This window comes from Cupressus sempervirens, chromosome 10 (assembly GCF_028749045.1).
Source record: "Cupressus sempervirens isolate cs-2001-9-10 chromosome 10, ASM2874904v1, whole genome shotgun sequence".
Taxonomy (NCBI): Eukaryota; Viridiplantae; Streptophyta; class Pinopsida; order Cupressales; family Cupressaceae; genus Cupressus; species Cupressus sempervirens.
The window spans coordinates 390,062,583-390,084,787 of record NC_143127.1 but is presented as its reverse complement, the minus strand read 5'-3'; the positions used below and the strand labels follow the sequence as shown (position 1 = coordinate 390,084,787).

The following is a 22,205-nucleotide window of genomic DNA, read 5'->3' as shown; positions in this document are numbered from 1 at the left end:
GATGTCTACCATATTCGAAGCCTTAAATTTTATGTGTGCTCTTTAATGTTTAACGTGCATTCATTCTACATATTTTTGTATCTTTAACATATATTGAAATACTGGTTAAAGTCATGGCAGGGAACATCTAATTCATAAAATTGATTAATATGCTTTGTAAGTGAAATTGTGCTTGAATTGGGCAAGAGAATGGTCAGTATAATCTAAAAAAATTATGTTGTCAGGTGCTCAAGTAAAAATCTGTAGAAATAAACCCTTGAATTATAGTTTTTGGCCATGTAAATCCTTGAAATGTTGGCGACTGTTCAGGAGAACTAAAAAATTTGTCAAAGAATGATTGTATCACAATAATTATGTGAATGTGATAATTATTAATTTTGCATTATAAATATGGTAAATTTATTCTTCTTTTATCATAACTATTTACTAAATATTTGTGCATTGAGTTTATCTGTTATATTTATTGTTTTGATTTTTTTTTCTCTCTCTTGAATCACTCAATATTTATTGTAGTAGAAGCTCCTTAGGAACACACACAAGAAATCAGCCAAGACTAGGACTCACTATTGATAAATTAATTCTGGATAAAAACCACAACCACATTAGAAGTCAACTAAAGAACACTGCTTAGAATTCTGCATGAGATGCTCCTATGAGGATTTGAACAATGGGTTTCCATAATTGGAAAACAATCCTTCAACCAGTAAGAACAACTCCTTGGGACTATATTTGTATTTTTACATGAAAATGCTAACAATTGCTTGAATTTATCAGATATGTTAAATTGCAAATAATATCAGACTATTTGAATTTGAACCATTCATACGTTATTGTGTGAATGAAGCTTTTTGTTGGAGATTGTTGCCCTTATTTAGGGTTGCAGAATGAGCACCACTGACAGGGCCTGCACTGGCCTGTATCTGTGAAAATTGTTGGGACTTGGAAAAGAACCATCTGTCCTTGTGATGAATGGTCTTAAAAGGTCACAATTATTTTTGTACAAGCCAAATTGAATTTGCTAGTGCTGCTTTGGGCCAACGTCTAAGGTATTAGAATAAGCTACAATAAATTCACAATGGGTGCGCAACAATGCTGTTTAGAGCTGTGTGCAATTTCCACATCAAATTAAAATTATCTATGCAAGCTCAAAATTTGAAATAAAGGATATGTTATGCATTGAAGTTGAAAGCCTTTCAGAAGAAAGTAGGTTGTAATGAGGAAAACTCCCAAGACAAAAGGAGGGTATAATGGCTTCCAATTTCTTGACAAAGAAAAAATGCCTTGAAGAGCATTTACAGAGGAATTCAATCTGACCATTCTGATTCATCACCATAGCTCAAAAGATGAATCAACATTTGTTAGTCAAAGCATAAGGTTAAACTGATTTATTGAGGATAAACATAAAATTCAATTGAAACTATTTTATTTCTCTTAAAATTATTTTATTTTTTATTAAAATTAATAATTCTAAATGCTACATCCAAAGATATTTATACATTTTATTGTATCTGTTAAATTTTGAATTGGAAATAAGGAGAAACAGATAGAGGAATGTTAATGCAAAATAATCATGCAACACAATGCAAATATCCTGGGAAAAACCTTCCTCTGCAAGGGAAACAACCCTGCCCACTAAAATCTATCCTTTTATTATAAGAACCAATTACAATGTCTCAGCTTCTCAAAACTCAGAGTTCCATAATCACATATGGCTACACCAGATTTTTTACAAAATAAGTAACACTGCTATGCATATGCAGTAATACGACTTCAATCACCAGTACACAATTGCAATCAAATCATATTCAGAATGATATTGATAAATGTTGCTGCCTCGATAAACAAAAAATGGTAGCGTGATAATCATGATTCATGACACACACACCTCGTCTCACACAAAACTTAAATATTTATCACTGAAATAAAGATAGTTTCCAATCCCTGCCAACAAAAATTGCCGTAGATGAGTAGATTATTGTCGTAGATGTAGTCTTGATAGAGACTCTTAACGCTCCTACTCACACAAAGCGCGATCTTGAAAATCACTATTGCTATATTGCATCAAGGAATATGAATGACCAACTTAAATGGCTGACCTGCCGTGATAAATACTAAATGCCATGATAACATAAAAAACGTGCTGAAGGTGAGTGATCGAATTAATATTCAAGTCGAACATAATACAAAAGATCACATAAAGCCACCACCGACAAGATAAATAGTTGAGCTGCCACGATGATAGACAAAAGTGTCAAGTAGTCCACGTAGGCTCTGATAAGAACTCCAACTCAGCTTATAGAAAAATACATTCAAATGACACAGAAAAATGTTTTGTGCATTATGCAGAACCTAGACAAACCTAGACAAAGGTTCGAAGCGGCAGAACAGATTGCTTGTGAAGAGTAAATTTGAATCAATGAACTACTGTTACAGAAGAACACAAATATTGTTGAAATGAAGCACGACAAGATCTGCCTCGCAGCTACACAGAATTCAACAGCGTATACATTTTAATTCAAATTTTTAAAATTTAATTATTTACATCTTTGTTTTAATATTTAAAGGTTGAACTTTTAATCATTATTTCAAAAATATTAAAAATCAAAGTTCATAAAATATGATCTTTTAAAATGTTTCAACTGAACCAATGATTCATGATATGTTTACTAATAATTTGAAAGGAATATATTAAAAATGTAAACTTACCACCATCTGGGAAAAATATTTTTGATTTTTTTTTCAGGCAAGTAACTCCAAGCACATAAGGGTTGTGCACCATATGATCATTACCCAGGATTTCTGCCACTGGGAAGGTGTCCGCAACTAGACTGGTGATAGCAGTGGGATTAAGTTGCTCCAACACTGCTATGGCCATGTCTTGCAGCTCATTCTTAACCAGTCATAGGGCAATCTGCAGTACATTATTATGGACACGCTGCCCAAATAACAGAGCCGCTCACAGATGGGGCAGCCAAGGGTAGCCCTGGGCTGGCTGGGTGTGGGGAGTGATAAGGAATCGTTTTGGTCATTGTATGGCTGTGGTGGCACTTCCCTTGGGAACTCAGTCTAACCACTTGCTGAAGCAATGGCTGCCCTTCAGATTTACCAAACTGGCTAAAGATAATGGGGTCTCTAAGCTTTGGTTGGAGGGTGATTCGATGAATATAGTTAAGTGCCTAAATGTCTCCTCTAGTCCTTCATGGACAATTGATAATACCATTAAGGAAACTATTGATATTCTTAATACTATGGATAAATACCGTATAACTCATGTTTACCAGGAGTCCAATATGGTTGCTGATGCGATTGCCAATGTGGCGGTGAGGTGTGACCAAAAGATGATCTGGCAGGGAAATACAAATTTGCCTTTGAATGTAATGTCAAGCATTGACTTCGACATTATTAACGGGAAAGAAGGGACAATTATTAATGGGAATGTACGTACTTAGAAGTAATGGATTGTTGCTTATGATATGCCGAAAGGGGAGAAAGGATGACATTTGTAGTTATATCTCCTGTTCTCACACATGCTTTTAGGGTGTTTTCGAGTCATTGGCTTTTATTTCCTTCAGACTCTGCTTCTTTGTGCAAATACTCTTTGCAATAGCCTTCTGGTTAGCAAGAATCGAAGCAAGAAAATGGGTGACCAGCGCTGGAGATAGGAACCCCCTAACTGTGAAAAGTGGAGATGATGCACTAAAGTTTGGCAGATTCTTGAGAGAGGAGGTTTGATCACCTTCATGGAGAGGAGGTTTGACCTCCATTCCCTCCTAGATGGCAAATCCTTTAGGCAAATTATTTTTCGTGAGATGGTCAAAGGATTATCACCAAACAAGTAATTTTCTTTTAATGAATGAATTCACACAGTCACTTTGTTATAGATAAATCTTGAGGTCTGGTTGAACACAAAAGTTTGCTTGATGCCTAGATCACTAGATTTTCATCTTTATAAAATGCCGCCCATGGAACAAGTCGATTTTTGCAATTATCTCATCCTTTGTAAAGTAGGTTCCTCATGTCATAGGTGATTTTAGATATGATACTTTTGGGGTGTAACATCATAGAAAATATACAAATATTAATAACTTGGAAAATGATCTCTCTAGAATCAGGGTGTAACATCATAGAAAATATACAAATATTAATAACTTGGAAAATGACCTCTCTAGAATCAAAAACCAAAGTCGTTTCTTGTTCCACTTTGCAAATGATGGAAATTTTAGACACACATCTAAAAGAGATTCTCTTTTGAAGGACAAGCATCTACAAATAGAGGTCTATTCCTAATCTTTTATGTTTATACAAAAGATTGTAGATTTCTACCTATTAATTTTGGAGTTGAAGCTTATTCATAGTCTCTAATGTCTTAATATAGCCCTACAATCCTCAATCAATAGAGTGGCAAAATGCATTGCCTCATTTGACAATTTGTGGTGAGAGAAATCTGTTTCTTTTTGGGAGGGTCACAATCCTTTCATATCTCCTTTTGCCTTGATTGCTTCAATTAACATGTAACATTTCCACCATAATCAGAACCAGGTAAGGATCAAGGGATCTCTTTGTTGTTTCCCCCAAGAAGCTTGAAAGAGACCTTCAACTATGTTGTTGACAGTGACTTAAAAGTTTGTTGAGGAGTAGTTGCTTTGAACCCAAGTTCTCTAATCATGGCTTAATCCAAACTTTGCCAAAATTCGTTACAACATATTTTAAATAGGTCTTGTGTAAGCCATCGAGATATCCAACATTAGGAATATGCTTTTTTAAAATCTCTTTAAAGAGTGAAGCAACTCATGAGCAATGATGATAGTGTTGGTGATTTGCTTATCTTGTTCCTGTGTGATCAGATCCATGAGAATACATTTCAGTTAGTTGTAAGTGGCCTTGGAGATGATTATATATATTGTAATACACAAATTAGAGGGTCTAAAATCTTCAATATTAGCCTCCTGCCTCGTGGGAATAAGAATAAGTAAAGTAGCATTGAGAGTTTGTAGAATAGAATTGGAATTCCGATTCCCCTACAATATCTACTTTCCCTTCACATAGAAGGTGTGGTAATTATAGAGTAGGGAACCACTAGATTCGGGAGCTTTTCTCCTGCCATAAAAAGCAATCTAGACATCATAGTAATTATCTACCTCATAACATAATCATTATTTGCTTGACTAATAAGGTTAGGACTATCGTTTCTAAAGATTTCATTCTTATCAAGATGCTACTCACTATCCTTTAAGAGCATATTTGCCCAAGATGAGACCAAGGAGGATTTTGAGGGCTTTCTTCCATCTGGTTTCAAGCTTGGAGATGAAATTCCTATCTTGTAAGTTTATAGGTTGTAAGAAAGCATTTTGTGTTTCTATATCCTATCTGCAGCAATTGATTGTAAGTTTTTGTTTCTTTCATCTTTGGATTTTAGATTGGAGAATAAATTGTTGTCTTCTAAGTTTATAGGCTAAGTTGCCAGTTCGGATTCTGGTACATATGCGGGTTCAAAATTTGCTCAATTTTTTTCTATGCTGGGTTCATGTTCTTTTTGAGTTTGTCCATACAAGTTTTATTTATTTATCATAAAAAAATATTTATATTTGTAAAAATATGCTGCAGCAAATAAGTTCACACACCACTATGCTAATATTAAAGCATATTAGCAAAATACCATAGTTACACCGTCCTAGGAGACGGGGGGACGGGGGGACAAGTTTCCGAGACGGGGGGACAGAGGGACCTTGATTTGGGGACGGCGAGGGGATGGCGGGGGGACAGCGGCGGGGGACGGGGGGGTGGCGAAGGGAGCAGGGGTGTATGTACTATACATATGATACTTAAAATGCTAGTTATGAAAAGATGTACTACAATTATACAATATAAGATACATAGATGTAAAAAACATTGAACATTGCACTGAAGTTTTCAACTAGAACGTCATGATTCATGATCAAATAAGTTATAATATTCGAAATAATAAATATTAGTCTATATATCAGTCTTCAGATCAATAGTATGAGTATCTAGATTCTACTATCTAATAGTAATCAATGATCATATGAGTCATGACTCATGACATAAAGATGATTACAATTAAGTATCATGTACCATGAACCATGATATCAAAATAAGTATATAATGCAAACAAAAACTACAAGTCTCCAAGAGTCCAAATCAAAATGTCAAATCAATGATCAATGATCAATAATCATCCCCTAGAGGTTGAAACTCATCACCACTGGAACTATCAGTCTCTCCAAGATCAAGAGCTGAAAAGGGAATACCAACTAGCCTTGTGGTTGGATCTAAAGCATCCTCCTCATCAATTTGCGATGGCTCCTCAGGCTCTACATCCCATCGTGATGCTGGGCTTTCCTTGTACACACTTGTGGTGCGGTCATTGATACGCAACACACTGTGTACAGCCACTAGCTTCTCTGCTCTTTGAGAGGTAAGTCTATTCCTCTTAAGAGAGTGGATGAAGCTATATGTAGACCAATTCCTCTCAGAAGCTGAGGAACTAGAAACCTGAGATGAAAAATAATTGGCTAATGTAAGACTCGGGAATTAGAAGTTGAACAATGATCATTGAACAATAAACAATGAAAAGTTAAAAGTTGAGGAACTAAGTACTTGGGACAGCAAACGAATAGCTAGTGTGGTGGTTGTAGATTTCGGTCCATAAGCTGACCACCACAAAATGGGATCCCCTTGTGCCATAGTCTTGATATCCGCCTTTGCCGCTTGTTTGTAACCCCTAAGAGTAGCAAATTTGGTCCACTCAATGCGAACCTTAGCTGCTGTCTCAGGGTCATACATCTTGTCTATGCACTTGAAGAACCCTTCCTTCACCTGAAAAAATTTAAAAAGTACAAATTATTAGCAAATAGAAGAATCAAGATACTAGTAATGTAAATGATTTTAATTCATAAAATGATAAGAATCTAAGTCTTAAAGTGTTATATAATAATAATAATATAAATCACCTCATCATCGTGAAGTGGTGTAACTCTACCAGGCCTAGTCATGTACCACCTCGGATTCAATGCATATGCAGCCATGTGTAAGGGTGTGTTAAGTTTGTCCCATCTACGTTGAATAATAGGTCGAATGTGATCATTGTAGAAGGCTAATGTGGGATCCTTCTCTCGCACAACTACCCTCATCTGCCCAAGCATAGAATCAATGCACTCATACACCTCTCCAAGTGTGGGTGCATCCCCATCTCCATACCTGATCACCTCAAAGACTGGCCTAATAATAGAAACAATGTATTTTGCATCGCTCCAAAATACATCACTCTTAACTATATCCTTCACCCTTATCCCCTGCTCTGACCTGGGACCATCCCACCTATTCCATTCATTTGTCATAACCATTAGTTGCAGTGGCTCCTGCAAATCAAGCATTCTCTCCAAGAGAATGAAATAGGATGCATATCGTGTCTCAACTGGCTTCAAGAACTCCTTGTTGGCGAAGCTCCTAAATAGTGCATGTGAGGTGTGGTGGTTGCAGATATACATCTGCACATCTCTAGCATCACTCACCACTCCCTTTATCCAACTAATCTTCCCCATGTCCTTTAGAGCATTGTTCATAGCATGCACACAACAAGGAGTCCACCAAATATGCCGATATGTGGCCTCAATAAGCCTCCCTGTAGCTCTGCACACATGAGCTGCATCTGTCACTACTTGGACCACATTTTGTGGCCCAATCTCCTCAATGGCTTCTCGAAGAATCTGAAATTGAAAATCAGCATCTTTTCGATGCCCCGAACAATCAACCGCCCTAAGAAAGAATGGGCCCTCTGTACATGTGACTATGACATTGATGAGTGGACGGTGTCTAATGTCCGTCCACCCATCCATGGCAACGCTACACCCCGATTCCTCCCAAACAGCCCTCATGGTCTCCATGGACTCAACAATGTTGGCATACTCAGCATCCAAGATTTTAGTCCTCAATTTGTGCTCACCTGGTGGCACATATGATGGTAATCCCGCCTTTACTACTTTTTGAAATGCCTCCTTAAAATAAGGAGACCGAGCAATGTGAAGTGGAACGCCATTGGCAAATAACATTCTCCCAATGTATGCATCTAACTTCTCTCTCGTCTGGGCTGCAAACAATTCTGCTATAGGGTTGTTGTCAATAGACTGTGCCCTGCGTTTCCCCTTGCTCGTCTCAGCTGCTGCTACACCTATAGAGCTATAAGTAGAGGAAGGTACGGAGGCTGCCCCTGGCAATGAAGTAGATGAAGCTCTATGCTGTGGTCTAGAAGAAGACATGCGTCGGTGTTGTTGCCCCTGTATTTGTTGCTCATGCACCTCCTGTATAGTCTGAATCTGTTGCCTACCAGCCAAAGTAGTAGGCACTGGAAGGCCCAAGTCCTCTGCAACTCCCCAAAGCTTGTTGAATTCAATTCTAATCTTCAAGTTTGTGGATTCACCCAAAAACTTACATGGTTGGACACCTTTACTTGTCCAAAAGAGGAAATGTGCATTCACTCTAGTGATGCTACCATACCAATCTTCACCACAAATATTGCATCTCCACTTTCTTGTGCCACCTGTTCCTTGTCCGCTTGTTATTTTAGTGGCAAATTGTTTTAAAGGAGATTTTAGATCAAACTTACCCCTAGCCCACTGTGCCAAAGCTGGGGAGGGGCAATCAGTAGATGGAGTACCAGATAGTATAAAACCAGTACCCATGGAAGTGGAACTAGTTTGGGCCCCTTGCTGATTTGGCCCAACCGGAATCACAATGTCACTCTCATGGTCACCCCTCTCAACAGTGTTATCATCATCCTCAACCCCAACCTCAGGCTCAAGCTCATATTCTGATTCACTGCCACTATTTGAATGAAATTCCATCTCATCATCACTATGAGTATTCATTGTGACACTGCATTTCACAAAATGAAAAAACAAAAATTAATAAAGCTAAATTATTGAAATTTATAATTTATAAATGATAATCATAACCGATGACTTCCACTCTCTTAGAACTATATTGGAAAAAATTTATTAAAAAAAAATTTAAGAAAAAAAAAAAAACCAAAAAAAAAAAAAAAAAAAAAAATTAAAAACGAAAATTGACTTCCAATGGTTCTGTAGGATTTGGGCTTTTCTGAGTGGATTTCAGTATGTAAGAATTAACAAAAAAAGTTAAAAAATTTTAACTTTTTTTGTTAATTCTTACATACTGAAATCCGCTCAGAAAAGCCCAAATCCTACGGAACAATTGGAAGTCAATTTACATTTTATATTTTTTTTTTTATTATGGTTCTGGTCTTGTAATATAGTTTGAACAGAGTGCAAGTCGTCGGTTTAAACAATCGGAAATAGATATTTCAAAGAGTTCAATGATAACAGAGGTCGTCTAAACAAACAAAAACATTCATAAACATGCATTTCAAAATCATACAAATTTGTTAGAAAGTTAGAAACCCTACCTTTTGCTTAAAAAACTTCAACAAGATTCGGTGAACCGGAACCTAGAACCACCCTCCTCTTCTTCTTCTTGCTCCTAAGCTCTCCTTTTTCACTTGCAAACACTCTCTTCACTCTTGCACAAACTCTTATCTCAGCTCTTCACTCTTCTTCTTCTTGCTGTTGCAAACAATGAGAAATGCAAATGTGAATCAAAATGAAGAATAGAAGGGTTTTAAACAAAGGAGGAGGAATGGATGGGCCTCACAATCCAATACAATAAATAAAAAACATTAAAACATTTTAAAAATGTGTTCAACTTTTTGTTTTTTTATGTGTCTTTTTTGCTTGTCGCGGGAGATGTCCAGGCATCCCCCCACAACGAAGGAGACTCCTTGCCGTCCCCCCGCACCCGTCTCGGAGACGGCTCCCCGTCTCGGAGAAATCTTGCCGTCTCCGGCGGCGGTGGCGCCGCCCGAAACACCGAGACGCTGCCCGAAACGCCGAGACGCCATCCCCCCGTCCCGGGGACGTCCCCGTCTCCGAGACGGCCCAGATTTTGGGGGGGGACGTGTCCCCGTGTTACACTGCAAAATACACCAACACATATATTAACGATTCAGTTGGAATGGCATGACAAAATGTCAAAAATTAAAATATTAATTTTGCAGTTCAAAACAGTAATGTCAGAAAATAAAGCTTGTATACTTGGTTGTGGTTTGTTCTAAATTCCTAATATTGATATCTTTTACCATATCACATATTCTTCAATCCATTTAATTTCATTGTTCCTTTTCCTTACTAGGTAAAAGCCTGAGATAAAAGAAATTGTTGAAAGTAGAAACCTTCCAAATGACGTGGCACAAAAAATAGTAGTGAACAGAACCACGTGTCTTCCTGTCTAGCTGTAACTCATACCCACTCCTCTTTCTCTATTTGACTATTTATATCCCTCTCTTGACTACAATTCTCCATCTTCTCCTCCGTCTTCCACTGTCTACTACATAGGAGCTAGTCCCATTCATTCTGCATGACTTGCCACTAAGGAAAAATGGTGGATGTAGTGGCAATCGCGAAGGTGCAGAGGGCCGATGGTACTGCCTGTATTTAGGCCATCAGAACTGCTACTTCCTCCTACGCTATTTAGCAGAGTGAATCACCCGACTATTATTTCTGCATCACCAACAACGAACTTAAGGTCAAGCTCGAGGAGAAGTTAAAGCGAGTGTGTAAGCCTGTATACCTCACTGGAATTGTATGTTTCTTGCTTTTCATTTCTCTGTCTTAATTATTATGGGGAATTAAAATTGCAGACGAGAAGTCGATAAGGAAGAGGTATATGTATCTGATGGAAGAAATATTGAAGGAGAACCCCAACCTGTGCGCTTACATGCCCCCCTTGCTGGACACTCGCCAGAATATGGTTTTCGTTGAAGTGCCGCAATGGGTAAAGAGGCTACGACCAAGGCGTTAAAAGAATAGGGTCAGCATAAATCTAAGATTACCCACCTCCTCTTCTGCACGACACTCCACCCCTTCTTGCAGTCATACACAAAACAGAAGGCCTGCAAACACATGAGAAGTAAAAGAATCCCTGCAGCCACCAAAGCGGGGAGCTACCATGACCCAATTATGTATTCACCCAAATTGCTTCAAATTCGGCCCAGGTGTGTGTGACTAATTCAACATTCACTGCAAATGTGTGGAAAGTTGTCCAGTCCTTTTGACCGATTTTAGAGCGAATAAATTAGGAAAAATACGAATTTGAACCGAATATGACGGGAACCGACTTCAATTCTACAACGAATCAACTTCGAATTTGGTAGGGACCGACCGAATATGGCAACTTAGTTTATAGGTTGTAAGAAGTAATATTTGTGTTTCTCTCTCCCTTTTGCTGCCATTTGATTGTGGATTCTTGTTTCTACTGGATCTCCCTCTAAGTTAAACTTAAATATGATAAAGTATTTTGTGTTTCTGTCAGCAAATCTTGCTCATACATTTTATTTTATTTTAGTGCTAAGGAAGGGTAAGAGTATACTAGAAGCACATATGTTTTAATTTCTACGATTGTTCTTTAAATTCAATGTTTTTGTCGATAACTGTAATATGTATATATAATGTAAATCTTTGTATCATCAGACAGACAGATGACAGAGGTATAGCTGGTAGTAAATAGACCACCATACATCTCCTTCTTGAGTAATTTATGTATGAAAAGTAGATTAAAATGCTTTTATGTACTAGTTCTATCTCCTTTCCTGTGCATCACCTTCTTTTGGTATAGAATCTTGATGAATCATTTTAATTGTGCTTTCTCATGTGATACATATAGATTCTGACGATTTAGTGTAAATCTCCTGTATACTCCTCGTGGTGCGGATCACAGTGGATGGTGTCATTGTTTTGGAGCACTGATTGGTGTTACTAAAGAGCTGCTTATTGTTCCTGCATGAGTGATTCTTTTTCCCTTGGTATTTGTGTTGCTTTTTCAAGCTTTACTATTGATTTATGTGCCATTTTTGGACTAGGTTTGAATTAGAAACAATTCTTACTTATGATAGGAATGTAAGGTTTATTTTTTGTTTTCACCAATGTAGATCCTGTCAAACATTCACTGCAAGTATGCTTTTTTATCATTAATTTCAAGCACCATTGGCAATGGACAATTTGATTTTGGTCAGGGGGAACATTGCCCAGAGAAAATTGCAAGGCCTAGATAAACCATTTTATATTTGTGTTGTTAAAATACAATATCCTTGTTAGGATACATTTACTAGTCTTCAAGGTACATCAAAATGTTGTACTGAATGGTCTATGACTCTATACACTTGTGACCTTTGCATAGTGATTTATAATCATAGAATGTCCAACTAAATATCTTGAACTGCTATATGAGAATAGATTCGGTGAATATATAGTATTAGGCTTAGATACTGGCGCATTTTGCAATTCCTCGGATGCTGGTGCGGGTGCATGATAGGATGAGATGCATGTGTTTTGCTATTGTTAAGCTTGACCATAATTCAGGTTGTTAATTTTCCAACTCCATTGCTGTACTGGATGGTACAGGTTTAGGAACAGATTTGCCATCAGTGGAATTTTAAACTTCCCAAAAGTTATTTATTCACTAGTTTATCTAGACTACCAGTCAAACCTCAAAAATCACTATAGAACTTTATTTGCTTTTCTATAAAAATCATTGGCCTTTTTAGATACCATGGCCTCATGGCAGTGAAATTTAAATGAATGATATGCTGTTGATGTTTTATGACTGAATAATATTATAATCTATTTTGAATTTGAGCTTGTAATGTTATATTTTACTCCCTAGAACATTAATTTGAGTCCACTGAATTAGCATTATACTCTGTTTATGCTTCTAATATTAATCTGAGTCTATTGAATTAGCATTATACTCTATGGTACAGGTTTAGGAACATATTTGTGGGTATGGTACTTCTGTCCCACGTATTCCATGGGCATGTCTGGCCAGTACCTGGCTGTTTCAGATTGAGTCTGTCAACAGGTAGAAAAAGAAATGCCATCAGTGGAATTTTAAACTTCCCAAAAGTTATTTATTCACTAGTTTATCTAGACTACCAGTCAAACCTCATAAATCACTATAAAACTTTATTTGCTTTTCTATAAAAATCATTGGCCTTTTTAGATACCACGGCCTCATGGCAGTGAAATTTAAATGAACGATATGCTGTTGATGTTTTATGCCTGAATAATATTATAATCTATTTTGAATTCTAGCTTGTAATGTTATATTTTACTTCTTAGAACATTAATTTGAGTCCACTGAATTAGCATTATACTCTATTTGTGCTTCTAATATTAATTTGAGTCCATTGAGTTAGCATTATACTCTATTATTTATGCTCTAATCATAGTAAAGAAGATTAACCTTTTAATGTTTAGTTAAATATTGATACATTTACTTAGGGATAGTCTGGGCCATGTTTTGCAAAGGCAGTAAGTATTTTCTGAGGTGCTAAGTACTCATGGGTTTGCAGACACCAACGGTGACTCATAGGTTTACTCGTCGGTTGTGAAACTAATTTTCACTGGAACTTCATATTAGAACTTGCGAAAAACTCACAACAAACTTTAATTGATAAAAAAGTTGGAAGGGCAACAGCGAGAGCTGGATGTGGATAAAAACATGAAAACAGAGAGGACATGAGAGTGTTACAGGCATTTATACATTGCTCGGCATCTTATTGGCAACCTTGGCAACAAAAAAGGAATTTGAACTGTTGTTCCAGCTGTTAAGTCTTTGATGGGAGTGGTGATTGATTCTCTTTGAAGTGGAACCACCACCATCCCTTGGCTTTTCATCTTAGTTACCGGATTCGTGCCCTAGAGGCCGGATCCGGATTCGGGTCCGATCTGGATCCAGATTTGTGCCTGGATTCGTGCAGATCCGGGCAGGATCCTTGTTTTACACAGTGGATTCGTCCGGATTCATGGCCCACGAGTCCTGACGAATCCACTGTGTAAAACAAGGATCCTGCCCGGATCTGCATGAATCCAAGCACGAATCCTCAAGGATCCAGCGTGAATCCTCAAGGATCGACAAGTTTAAGTGAGTCTAAGTTATTTAATATGACTTTTTTAAATATATTTTTTTGCTTTCTAGTGCTAAAATGACCTTTTTATGCATTATATATACTAATAAATGAGAGAAATAAATAAATAAATAAATATCTGTTACTAGTTGGGGCTTGGGCAAGATCAGTAATATATATATATATTCACGAATCCTAATCGGGAAAAAAAAAATCACGAATCCACGGATCCGATTCACGTGCCCGAATCGGTAACTAAGCTTTTCATTGATTGACATCAGGGCTGTTGATATTTCAGTCAAGTTTGTTTATTACTGACACACACACTTATTCAGACAGCTAACAACTATTGAGCGTATTGTATATGCTATAGTTAACAGTGTTAACCAAGTAACCAGGCTCTACAAAATTCTACAGTTACTACCGAGTACCAGGAATAGTATTCAGTTTACGCTGAGCAGTTTCTACCAATTTGGTGATTGTTAGTGTAAACCGAGCTTCATAGTGTTTACCAAGTCTCTCAGTGCAAACTGAGTTCTATATTGGTTACTGAGTTCGCAGATTCAACAATGTGAATCCAGTGTTGACCGAGCTCATAGTAATAGCATTGACCAAGCTATGCAGTGTGAATCAAGTGATTTAGTTTATATGCCGAGTTTTGCAGTATTCATCGAGTCACTAGTGTAGGCCGAGTTCATACTACTTGAAAGCGATCAGTATGGGCCGAGCTTCTATGTCTACTGAGTGTATGACGATGCCGAGCGTTGTCAATGGATGCCGAGTGTCAGAACCTCACCAAGTTTGTCTTCAGAACCCGAGTTCCTGTAGTTGGGCCAACTTTGTGTATTTTGGTGAAACTTGTATTGTAGTCGACTTTGTTGAATTGTAATTTGGATTGGTATATATGTAATGTATTGTATCACATCCAAAGATATATGATATGAGTATGATGCGAATTTAATAAGAGCAAAAGTGTGAAGTAAAAGGCTACAACAATATAAGGAGCAGCAAAGATTTATTTATTACAACAAGGTGATCATTACACTCAAAGGAATCTCATTCAACAAATCAAGATTGCAAATTAGAGGTCAGCCACTGGTTCATCCTAACAGGTGGAACAGTTAAATCTTTTCACAAGGTAGACTTAACAGTCTTTTGTAAATCTCTTTATTGAGTGCATACTTCATTGTATGTTTTGTAAATCCTTTCACAAGGTGGACTTAGCAGTCCTTATTGTTCTTAAGAGGGCAGATCATCAGAAGTGATCATTGTAAGCGTTAACAGGCCAACTTTATACTGCAGTACTAAAGCTTGTGGGTATCATCCCCACCCCAGTTTTACTTTCTATTTTGGAAGGTTTTTGGGTCACCATATTGCGTGTCAAAGTGTTATGAATGTTTTAATACTTTTAGTTTCTCATGTATGCAATTAGATTAGAATACACATGAAGGATTAATTGGTGAATTAAGATTAAGTTTTATTGGTTACTAATTCACCCCTCCCCTCTCAGTAACTTAGCCTATCATATATTTCCAACAGGGGCCTGTTGAACAGTTGTTCTTGGACTTTTTCTTGTGAATCTTTTGGTTGCTCACATTTGCTACCCCAACAAAATGTTTAAAATTAAATAAGATCTCAAATGGAATATTTAGCATTAGGGTTAGTTAAATAAATGCAATAATAAAAAATATGAAGGAATGAAATCAGAGGATATTTTCAGATAAGAGGGAACTTGTTGAGAGAGTATTATGAAGAATTGACTCTGCGATTGAAGAAGCTTTGAGTGTAGCTACAGCGAAACACTATTTTCGCCTTCTTGGGATAGTGATGCACAAGGACATTGGCCAGGCATTAAGGTTAGATACAAGACTGCTGGGGTTGGTAATAAAAGGGTATCTCTGGACAGAGAGAATGTTAAATGAATCCCGCTTGAGCTAGGCTGGATTAAATTAATTTTGATGGTGCCTGAAAAGTCAACCTAGGGATATAGGAGCTGGGGCAATTGCTCAATATAATGATGGTGAGGTGCTTGCTATAGCAACAACGAAGATTCAAGTTGGAGCCAATAATTAGGTTGAGGCTAACACAACTTTAATTGCAGCCAAACTAGGTGGATTAATAAAGGGGAAGAATCTTGGAAGCCTTATAATTAAGACATTCATAGACTTGGCATATTCACAATATCTTTTCAAACGTTCTTGACAGGTTAAGAGGTTTTAATGATTTTAGAATTAGTCATATATTATGAGGAGGCAATAAGGAAGCTGATACCATAGCTAATTGGGAATCAACTTTAAGGAGAGGAGAAGTGATGGTCGAGGATCTATCAGAGGGTTCCTTAAATTTAAACTCTAACTTTGGAAATGACCCTTAAAAAGTAGTGAGTATTTAAATGGATGGGATTTTTTTTTATCAATACACGTAATGATTAAATTAATAGGTGGAAAGGTGGTGTAAGTGTTTTGATGTGATGTGATGGGACACTTTTGAAATGCTAAGGGAACGATTGAAGAAATTGGTTGTGAAAAAGTAGGCAATGAACTTGTATCTTTGACAGTAGGACATAATGTGTTGATATTGAAATCTGCTGAAAAAAGGCATGATTTTTTTGATAAATAATTGATGAGTGAGAATTAAAAAAAATAATTAATGTTGCTGTTTGAGAGGTGACTGTGGTTGAGAAGTTTTGCAGTAGATAAAAGGGTGTGTGGGAAGTTGGTGCGTAGTGAAAGTTGGAAGTAACTTTCTTAGTTGACACAAATAAACAATAGAAAGGTTTCAAAGGACTGGTGAACAAAGAATAGATGAAGGGGCTGCTAAAAATTAAAAGAGATACAAATAGTTGAGGCTGTGCTAGGTGTTCTTGGACCCCAATTCCAACAGAGAAGGATCAAGCACAGGGTGAATTTTGATGTCATTTCAATCTTCATTGCTTGGGGTTTAGAGTTGGGGGAAATCATTGGAGAAGCAAGGTGAATTTCTGAAGCCTTGTTTGATAACGAGATGTTGGGAGGCCTTGAATCCACTTTGGAGTGGGAAATTCTCGAAACTGGTTCTGATGTGAGTGAATGCTTTAAAGATGAAGAGGATGCAAGGCGTTTTGGTTTGGTGCCCTATCTAAGATGGCGGGGAAAGGTGGATAAGCTTTAATATATAAAGAATGAGATAGCAACATGACATAGGGTGACGGATGGGTTGATAATGCAAAAGAGGATTATGAGGGACGAAGATTGTGTCTTTGTGTTATCAGTTCTGTGACGAAGGAGAAATTGTTGAGGTTGCAGAGTAATTGATGTTGGGGAGCCGTGACAGGGTAGGTGTTAAAAGTTTTGAGGTAAAGATTTATGGCCTATTTGAAATATAGTAAATTTGGGAAAGGAGCAGGTAAGCGGATACCATTGTAAGTGGTGGGAGTAGAAAGGTTTGTGTTTTGTAGGGATTTTATCAATAAAATGCTATTATTACGTATAAAAAAAGATCTATTAAGGCTATTATAGAATGCCTCTCGACAAACCTAATTTGAATATGTTAGAGCTAGGAATTGATAAATTGAAATGTAATTGGAGGAAATATAGGTTAATAGATATGACGTTAATAAACTTGGAAACAATGATGCTAAATAAAGGTCCATGTTACTTGATGCCTAGGTAAACATAATTAACATTACTTGCATGATGAATGTCTTAGGTTTTGGGTTATATTTGATACTTGGAAGGCTGAATTTGGGCATTGCACAAATGATTTGAGGTGTAGGATTAATTTCAAATTTACGTGAACATAAGGACAAGATGTATGCTTTTTTATTAAATTTGTGATGATAATTTGTAATTACTATGTAGATATAAAATTTATGATGCTGGTTTTAAAATGCAATCATCATAAATTCATGATAGCTATTAGTTAGTGGCTAGCTATTGTACTTTGTTGGAGTATAGGACATTGCATGATGATGCCATTTTGGAATCCAGATGTCTTGAAGAATCAAATTTTAAAGAAGACATTTCCTCGTGGGTTTTTAAACTCATTCGACACATCTTGTAATTGAATATTGCAAATAAAAATGTTATTATTTTTTTTTTAGCACATTCAAGTCGTGGTGTTTTTGAAGAGTCAAATTTTGGGCTCGCTAAATATCCTTCCAGTCCGAGTTTGCAATTTATGGTCTAGGCTAATCTTATAACATTTATATACATAAAAACAATATTGTGAGCCTATGAGTGGGTTTGGTTGGGTTAAGCTAATGTCTACATTGTGGGATGCAATTGTGTGGACAAAACTCAAGGAAGTGTGGCGAAAAGAAACTTTGTGCGGGCTTCAAAAGGCAAATGGTCCATATGGAGCAGGTTTTATTATCTGGATTGTAAGGCAAAACATAGCCTTAGGTGAGAAGAGACCTTAAAGATGGTACCATCATTGTGGCAGAAGTAGAGGTTACTTTATTGGGAGTCAAAGTGGCAAGTTGTTTATCGGGATCAAAATTGTACCTTGAAGGGGATTCACAAATTATTATTAATGCAATTATCAAAGGCACATTGCAAGTGTGTGTTGATGTCAATTTTGTACCACTAGATAACATATAGCAATTGAATACTTGATATAGAATATCAAATACTCAATCCCTCTCTTGAAAAGTTAATACTCATGAAGATATGAGAAAGCCTCCAATGTTCCTTACACTTGTGGATACTAAGTCATATCGTTGTGATTTGCTAGTAATCACGTAGGCAGCCTTACATTGTTCATTCAAGGATAACTTGGACTTTGGGATGATGGTGATGATTTTGTATGAGTGCTAGATGAAGATAATGTTGACGGTGGTGATGGTGGAGGGTGTGTTCAAATAACTTATGTCTTCCTAACTTTCTAAGAATGAAATCCGACTACTCAACTACTTGCTATTTTACTCCTATGAATGGAAAGATTAGCAAATGGACGGGGATTGAATGTAATGAAAGCTAACCAGCGGCTCTACCTCCATAGATGCAATGATTCAAGGGAAAAGACTAGTTTACCACGCAAGGCTTCCTAACAAGCCGCTAGGATGCTAGTGGCCTAGTTATAGATCCCTATCAAACATCCACTAATATCACCTTTTAACTATCCATCTACTCTTACTCTTACTCTTAACAACTTTCTTGAAATAAAATCTACTTTAACAGCTTCAAAGGAAATCTAAATCTAACTATTGAAAGTAGAAACCATGCAATAACACCAAGTGTTCTTAATCACCATGCAAGTCACAAAAATGATAAAGAGAAGCAATTTTGGTATTATCTTAGCAACAATTTTCTTCAACCCTTTACAAATGAGAGCAAATGGCCTTATATAGAGGCCAAAATTACAACCTAGGATAGAGATTAAGAGGCAAAATCAACGATCTAGATTGGATCCTAGAAACCCTAATTAAGGTTGCCACCCCATCAGCCAATGAGAAGACTTCAATGCAACAATAAAAAGAGGATAAAAATATGGGGGTCTTTAGGCAACCTCACGAGAAACAGTGGACTGTAGAGAATGGGCAGAAAAAACCTCATTAATAGATATTCCAACCAAAAATAGAATCTTCACTTAGAATAACAGGAGGAAAGACTTTAGCTACATAACAGAGAGATTGGACATATTCTTCTTTAAAGGAGATCTAAGTAATATAGACATGGAGAGACCCAAGAGATGAAGTGGAATTTATGGCTGGTAGAGGTGGAGGTTCCCCGAAAGAGATTCACCAAGAAATGGGCGGAGGTATGGCAAGGCTGGCAGTGCAACAACTCTAGGAGGTTGGTGGAGCAAAGGGATTTGAAGCAAAATTGGAGTATGCATGGTAATTGTTACAAGATTCAAGAAGAGTTGGCAGATTAACGGATTTTCGGATGATTGATTGCTTAACAGAGGAACAAATGTGTTCCTTATAAAAAATTACAAGGACGTTGTTTCTTTTTTAGAAACAACGTAGAATGAAGACGGAATTAGAAACAAAACTAGAGACAGGATAGGAAACATTCCTATCGGGACTGAAGACAAAAGAGATAGGATAAGGAAACATTCCTATTTAGACTGAAAGACGGACTACAGACAAGTAGTTGACTATTATAGAAAGTATAAGATATTATCTTAATACTAATAACCGATTACTTTGTAGTTGAATTTTGTTAAAATTTCTCGTTGTTGTTGTGCCATGAAATGTAATGTGGTTGGTATGTGGTTTTGGGGCTTATACCTTGTAATTTTGCTTTGTAAAACAAGTTGTAATTCTTGGTTTTTTTTGAATAATGTGGGTGTAGGGTTAGGGCTATATTGAAATCTTGTCTATAAATTGTTGTAAGATGTAAGTGGTCGTTTGATAGAAGTTTATGGGGTTTTGGAGAATGAAGAACTTGGACTCTTATTGTAAAAGTGCTTTATTTTATCAATATAACTAAAAATCTATTACCAAGAAAAAACAATTAACTTAGATTAATGGAATATTATAACATGATGTAAAATATTAAATTAACCTAGCTATCTATTTTGTTTTCAATTCATTACTTCTTTTGGTGTGCAATGCACACACAAAGCCATTGATTCTCGTTTGGGCCTTTGCAAGTTTCATTCGTGTGTTTAGTCAAATGTTTCTTGGGTTTTGGTTCATTGGGTTATATTAAAATCTTGTCTATAAATTGTTGGAAGATGTAAGTGGTCGTTTGATAGAAGTTCATGGGGTTCTGGAGAATGAAGAATAGGAACTCTTATTGTAAAAGTACTTTATTTTAACAATATAACTTAAAGTCTATTACCAAGAAAAAATAATCGACTTAGATTAATCAAATATTATAAGATGATATAAAATATTAAATTAACCTAACTATCTATTGTGTTTTTAATTCAGTACTTTTGGTGTGCGTTGCACACACAAAGCCATTGATTCTTGTTTGGGTCTTTGCAAGTTTCGTTCGTGTATTTAGTCAAATGTTTCTTGGGTTTTGGTTCATTCGTACAAAATCATATAAAATTAGCTATGTATACATATTTGCAACAATAGTTAAGTTTACAACACCATATAATATCATAATATTATATGATAAACAAAACCTACATAAAATATTTGAATTTAAAAATACCACAATGTCAATTAGTCAAACTTTAATATATTTGAAATTTAAAATTAAAGATGTAAAGTGTCAAGTTGTCAACAATTTGCCACCATTGCTTGGACAATAGGGTGATATGGGTCTACACAAATATCTTATAACCACCCATATTAGATATGTTGGTAGTGGTATATTAAAAGAACCACAAAAAATAGCATTGACAATTGCATGCATTATGGCTCTCATGCTTGCTACCCCATCGTCAACATCAAGTGCAACAATTTGGGAAGTGGTAGCATCCAAGTTAGTATGCTTGCTTGACATTCCACTTTTGTGAATCCTTTCTTGTAGCCATTTTGTTTGTATGAATGCTAAGTCATCTACCTTTTTTGAGTCCAGCTTGTTATGTTTTTTTGTGTGGGTGAAGTTGCAACTAAATTGAGGACATATTGAGACATAAGTGTTTGAGTGTATTATAGTAAATTTTAAATTGTAAAGGAAACTTGATAATATATCATTGTTTACAAAATTTGCAATAGATTTTGATCACTAGAGGTTATAGGTTCGAATGATTGGCCACGGAAGTACTATCATCAATCAGCAACAAACTTGACTTTTCATGAAGAGCATCTATACTAGTGTCATTGGAGTGTACAAAATCCACAAGACTTGAGTATAACCGTGTCTTCTATTGAATAAATGAAGAGTCTACAAAGACCTGCCTTGTAATCCTTGTTGATATAGAATGGATCTTAGTTTTATAATGTTTTGGACTTGAGATGAAGGCAAGAAGGTGTGCTAGAGTGGTCATTTGGTTTCATTTATCTTAAATAATAATGTCTAGCTATTTGAAGAATGTTTATTTAAGATTATACTCTTTTGCATTTATGATGACATCCATCTTTTCAATCATTGAGTTGATTGCACAAATACATCTCCCAATCAAGGCCTATCTATGGCCATATGAATCAACACAATACAGGATTTTAGAATTATGTTAACTTATTCACTTTTCTCTTTAAAATGCCTTTGAATGAGATTTTTACGGTTATAGTTGCATTCGTATCAAATTCAAATGAAATTAAGCATTTATAAAAGATTATGCTTGATTTTTACAATTATAGTTGCATTCCTATCAATTTCAA

The 22,205-nt window shown here is 36.3% G+C and overlaps 1 protein-coding gene across 1 annotated transcript; it reads right to left on the bottom strand.

Annotated features, from left to right (window-relative positions):
- Positions 1-6,186: 6,186 nt before the first annotated feature.
- LOC149534304 (uncharacterized) lies at positions 6,187-8,861 on the bottom strand. Its single transcript, XM_089806007.1, has 4 exons — positions 7,219-8,861; positions 6,972-7,074; positions 6,619-6,837; positions 6,187-6,450 (listed from the first exon to the last, which is right to left on the bottom strand). Exons 1-4 carry the CDS (start codon positions 8,859-8,861, stop codon positions 6,187-6,189), a joined length of 2,229 nt encoding a protein of 742 aa, XP_089662133.1.
- Positions 8,862-22,205: the final 13,344 nt, after the last annotated feature.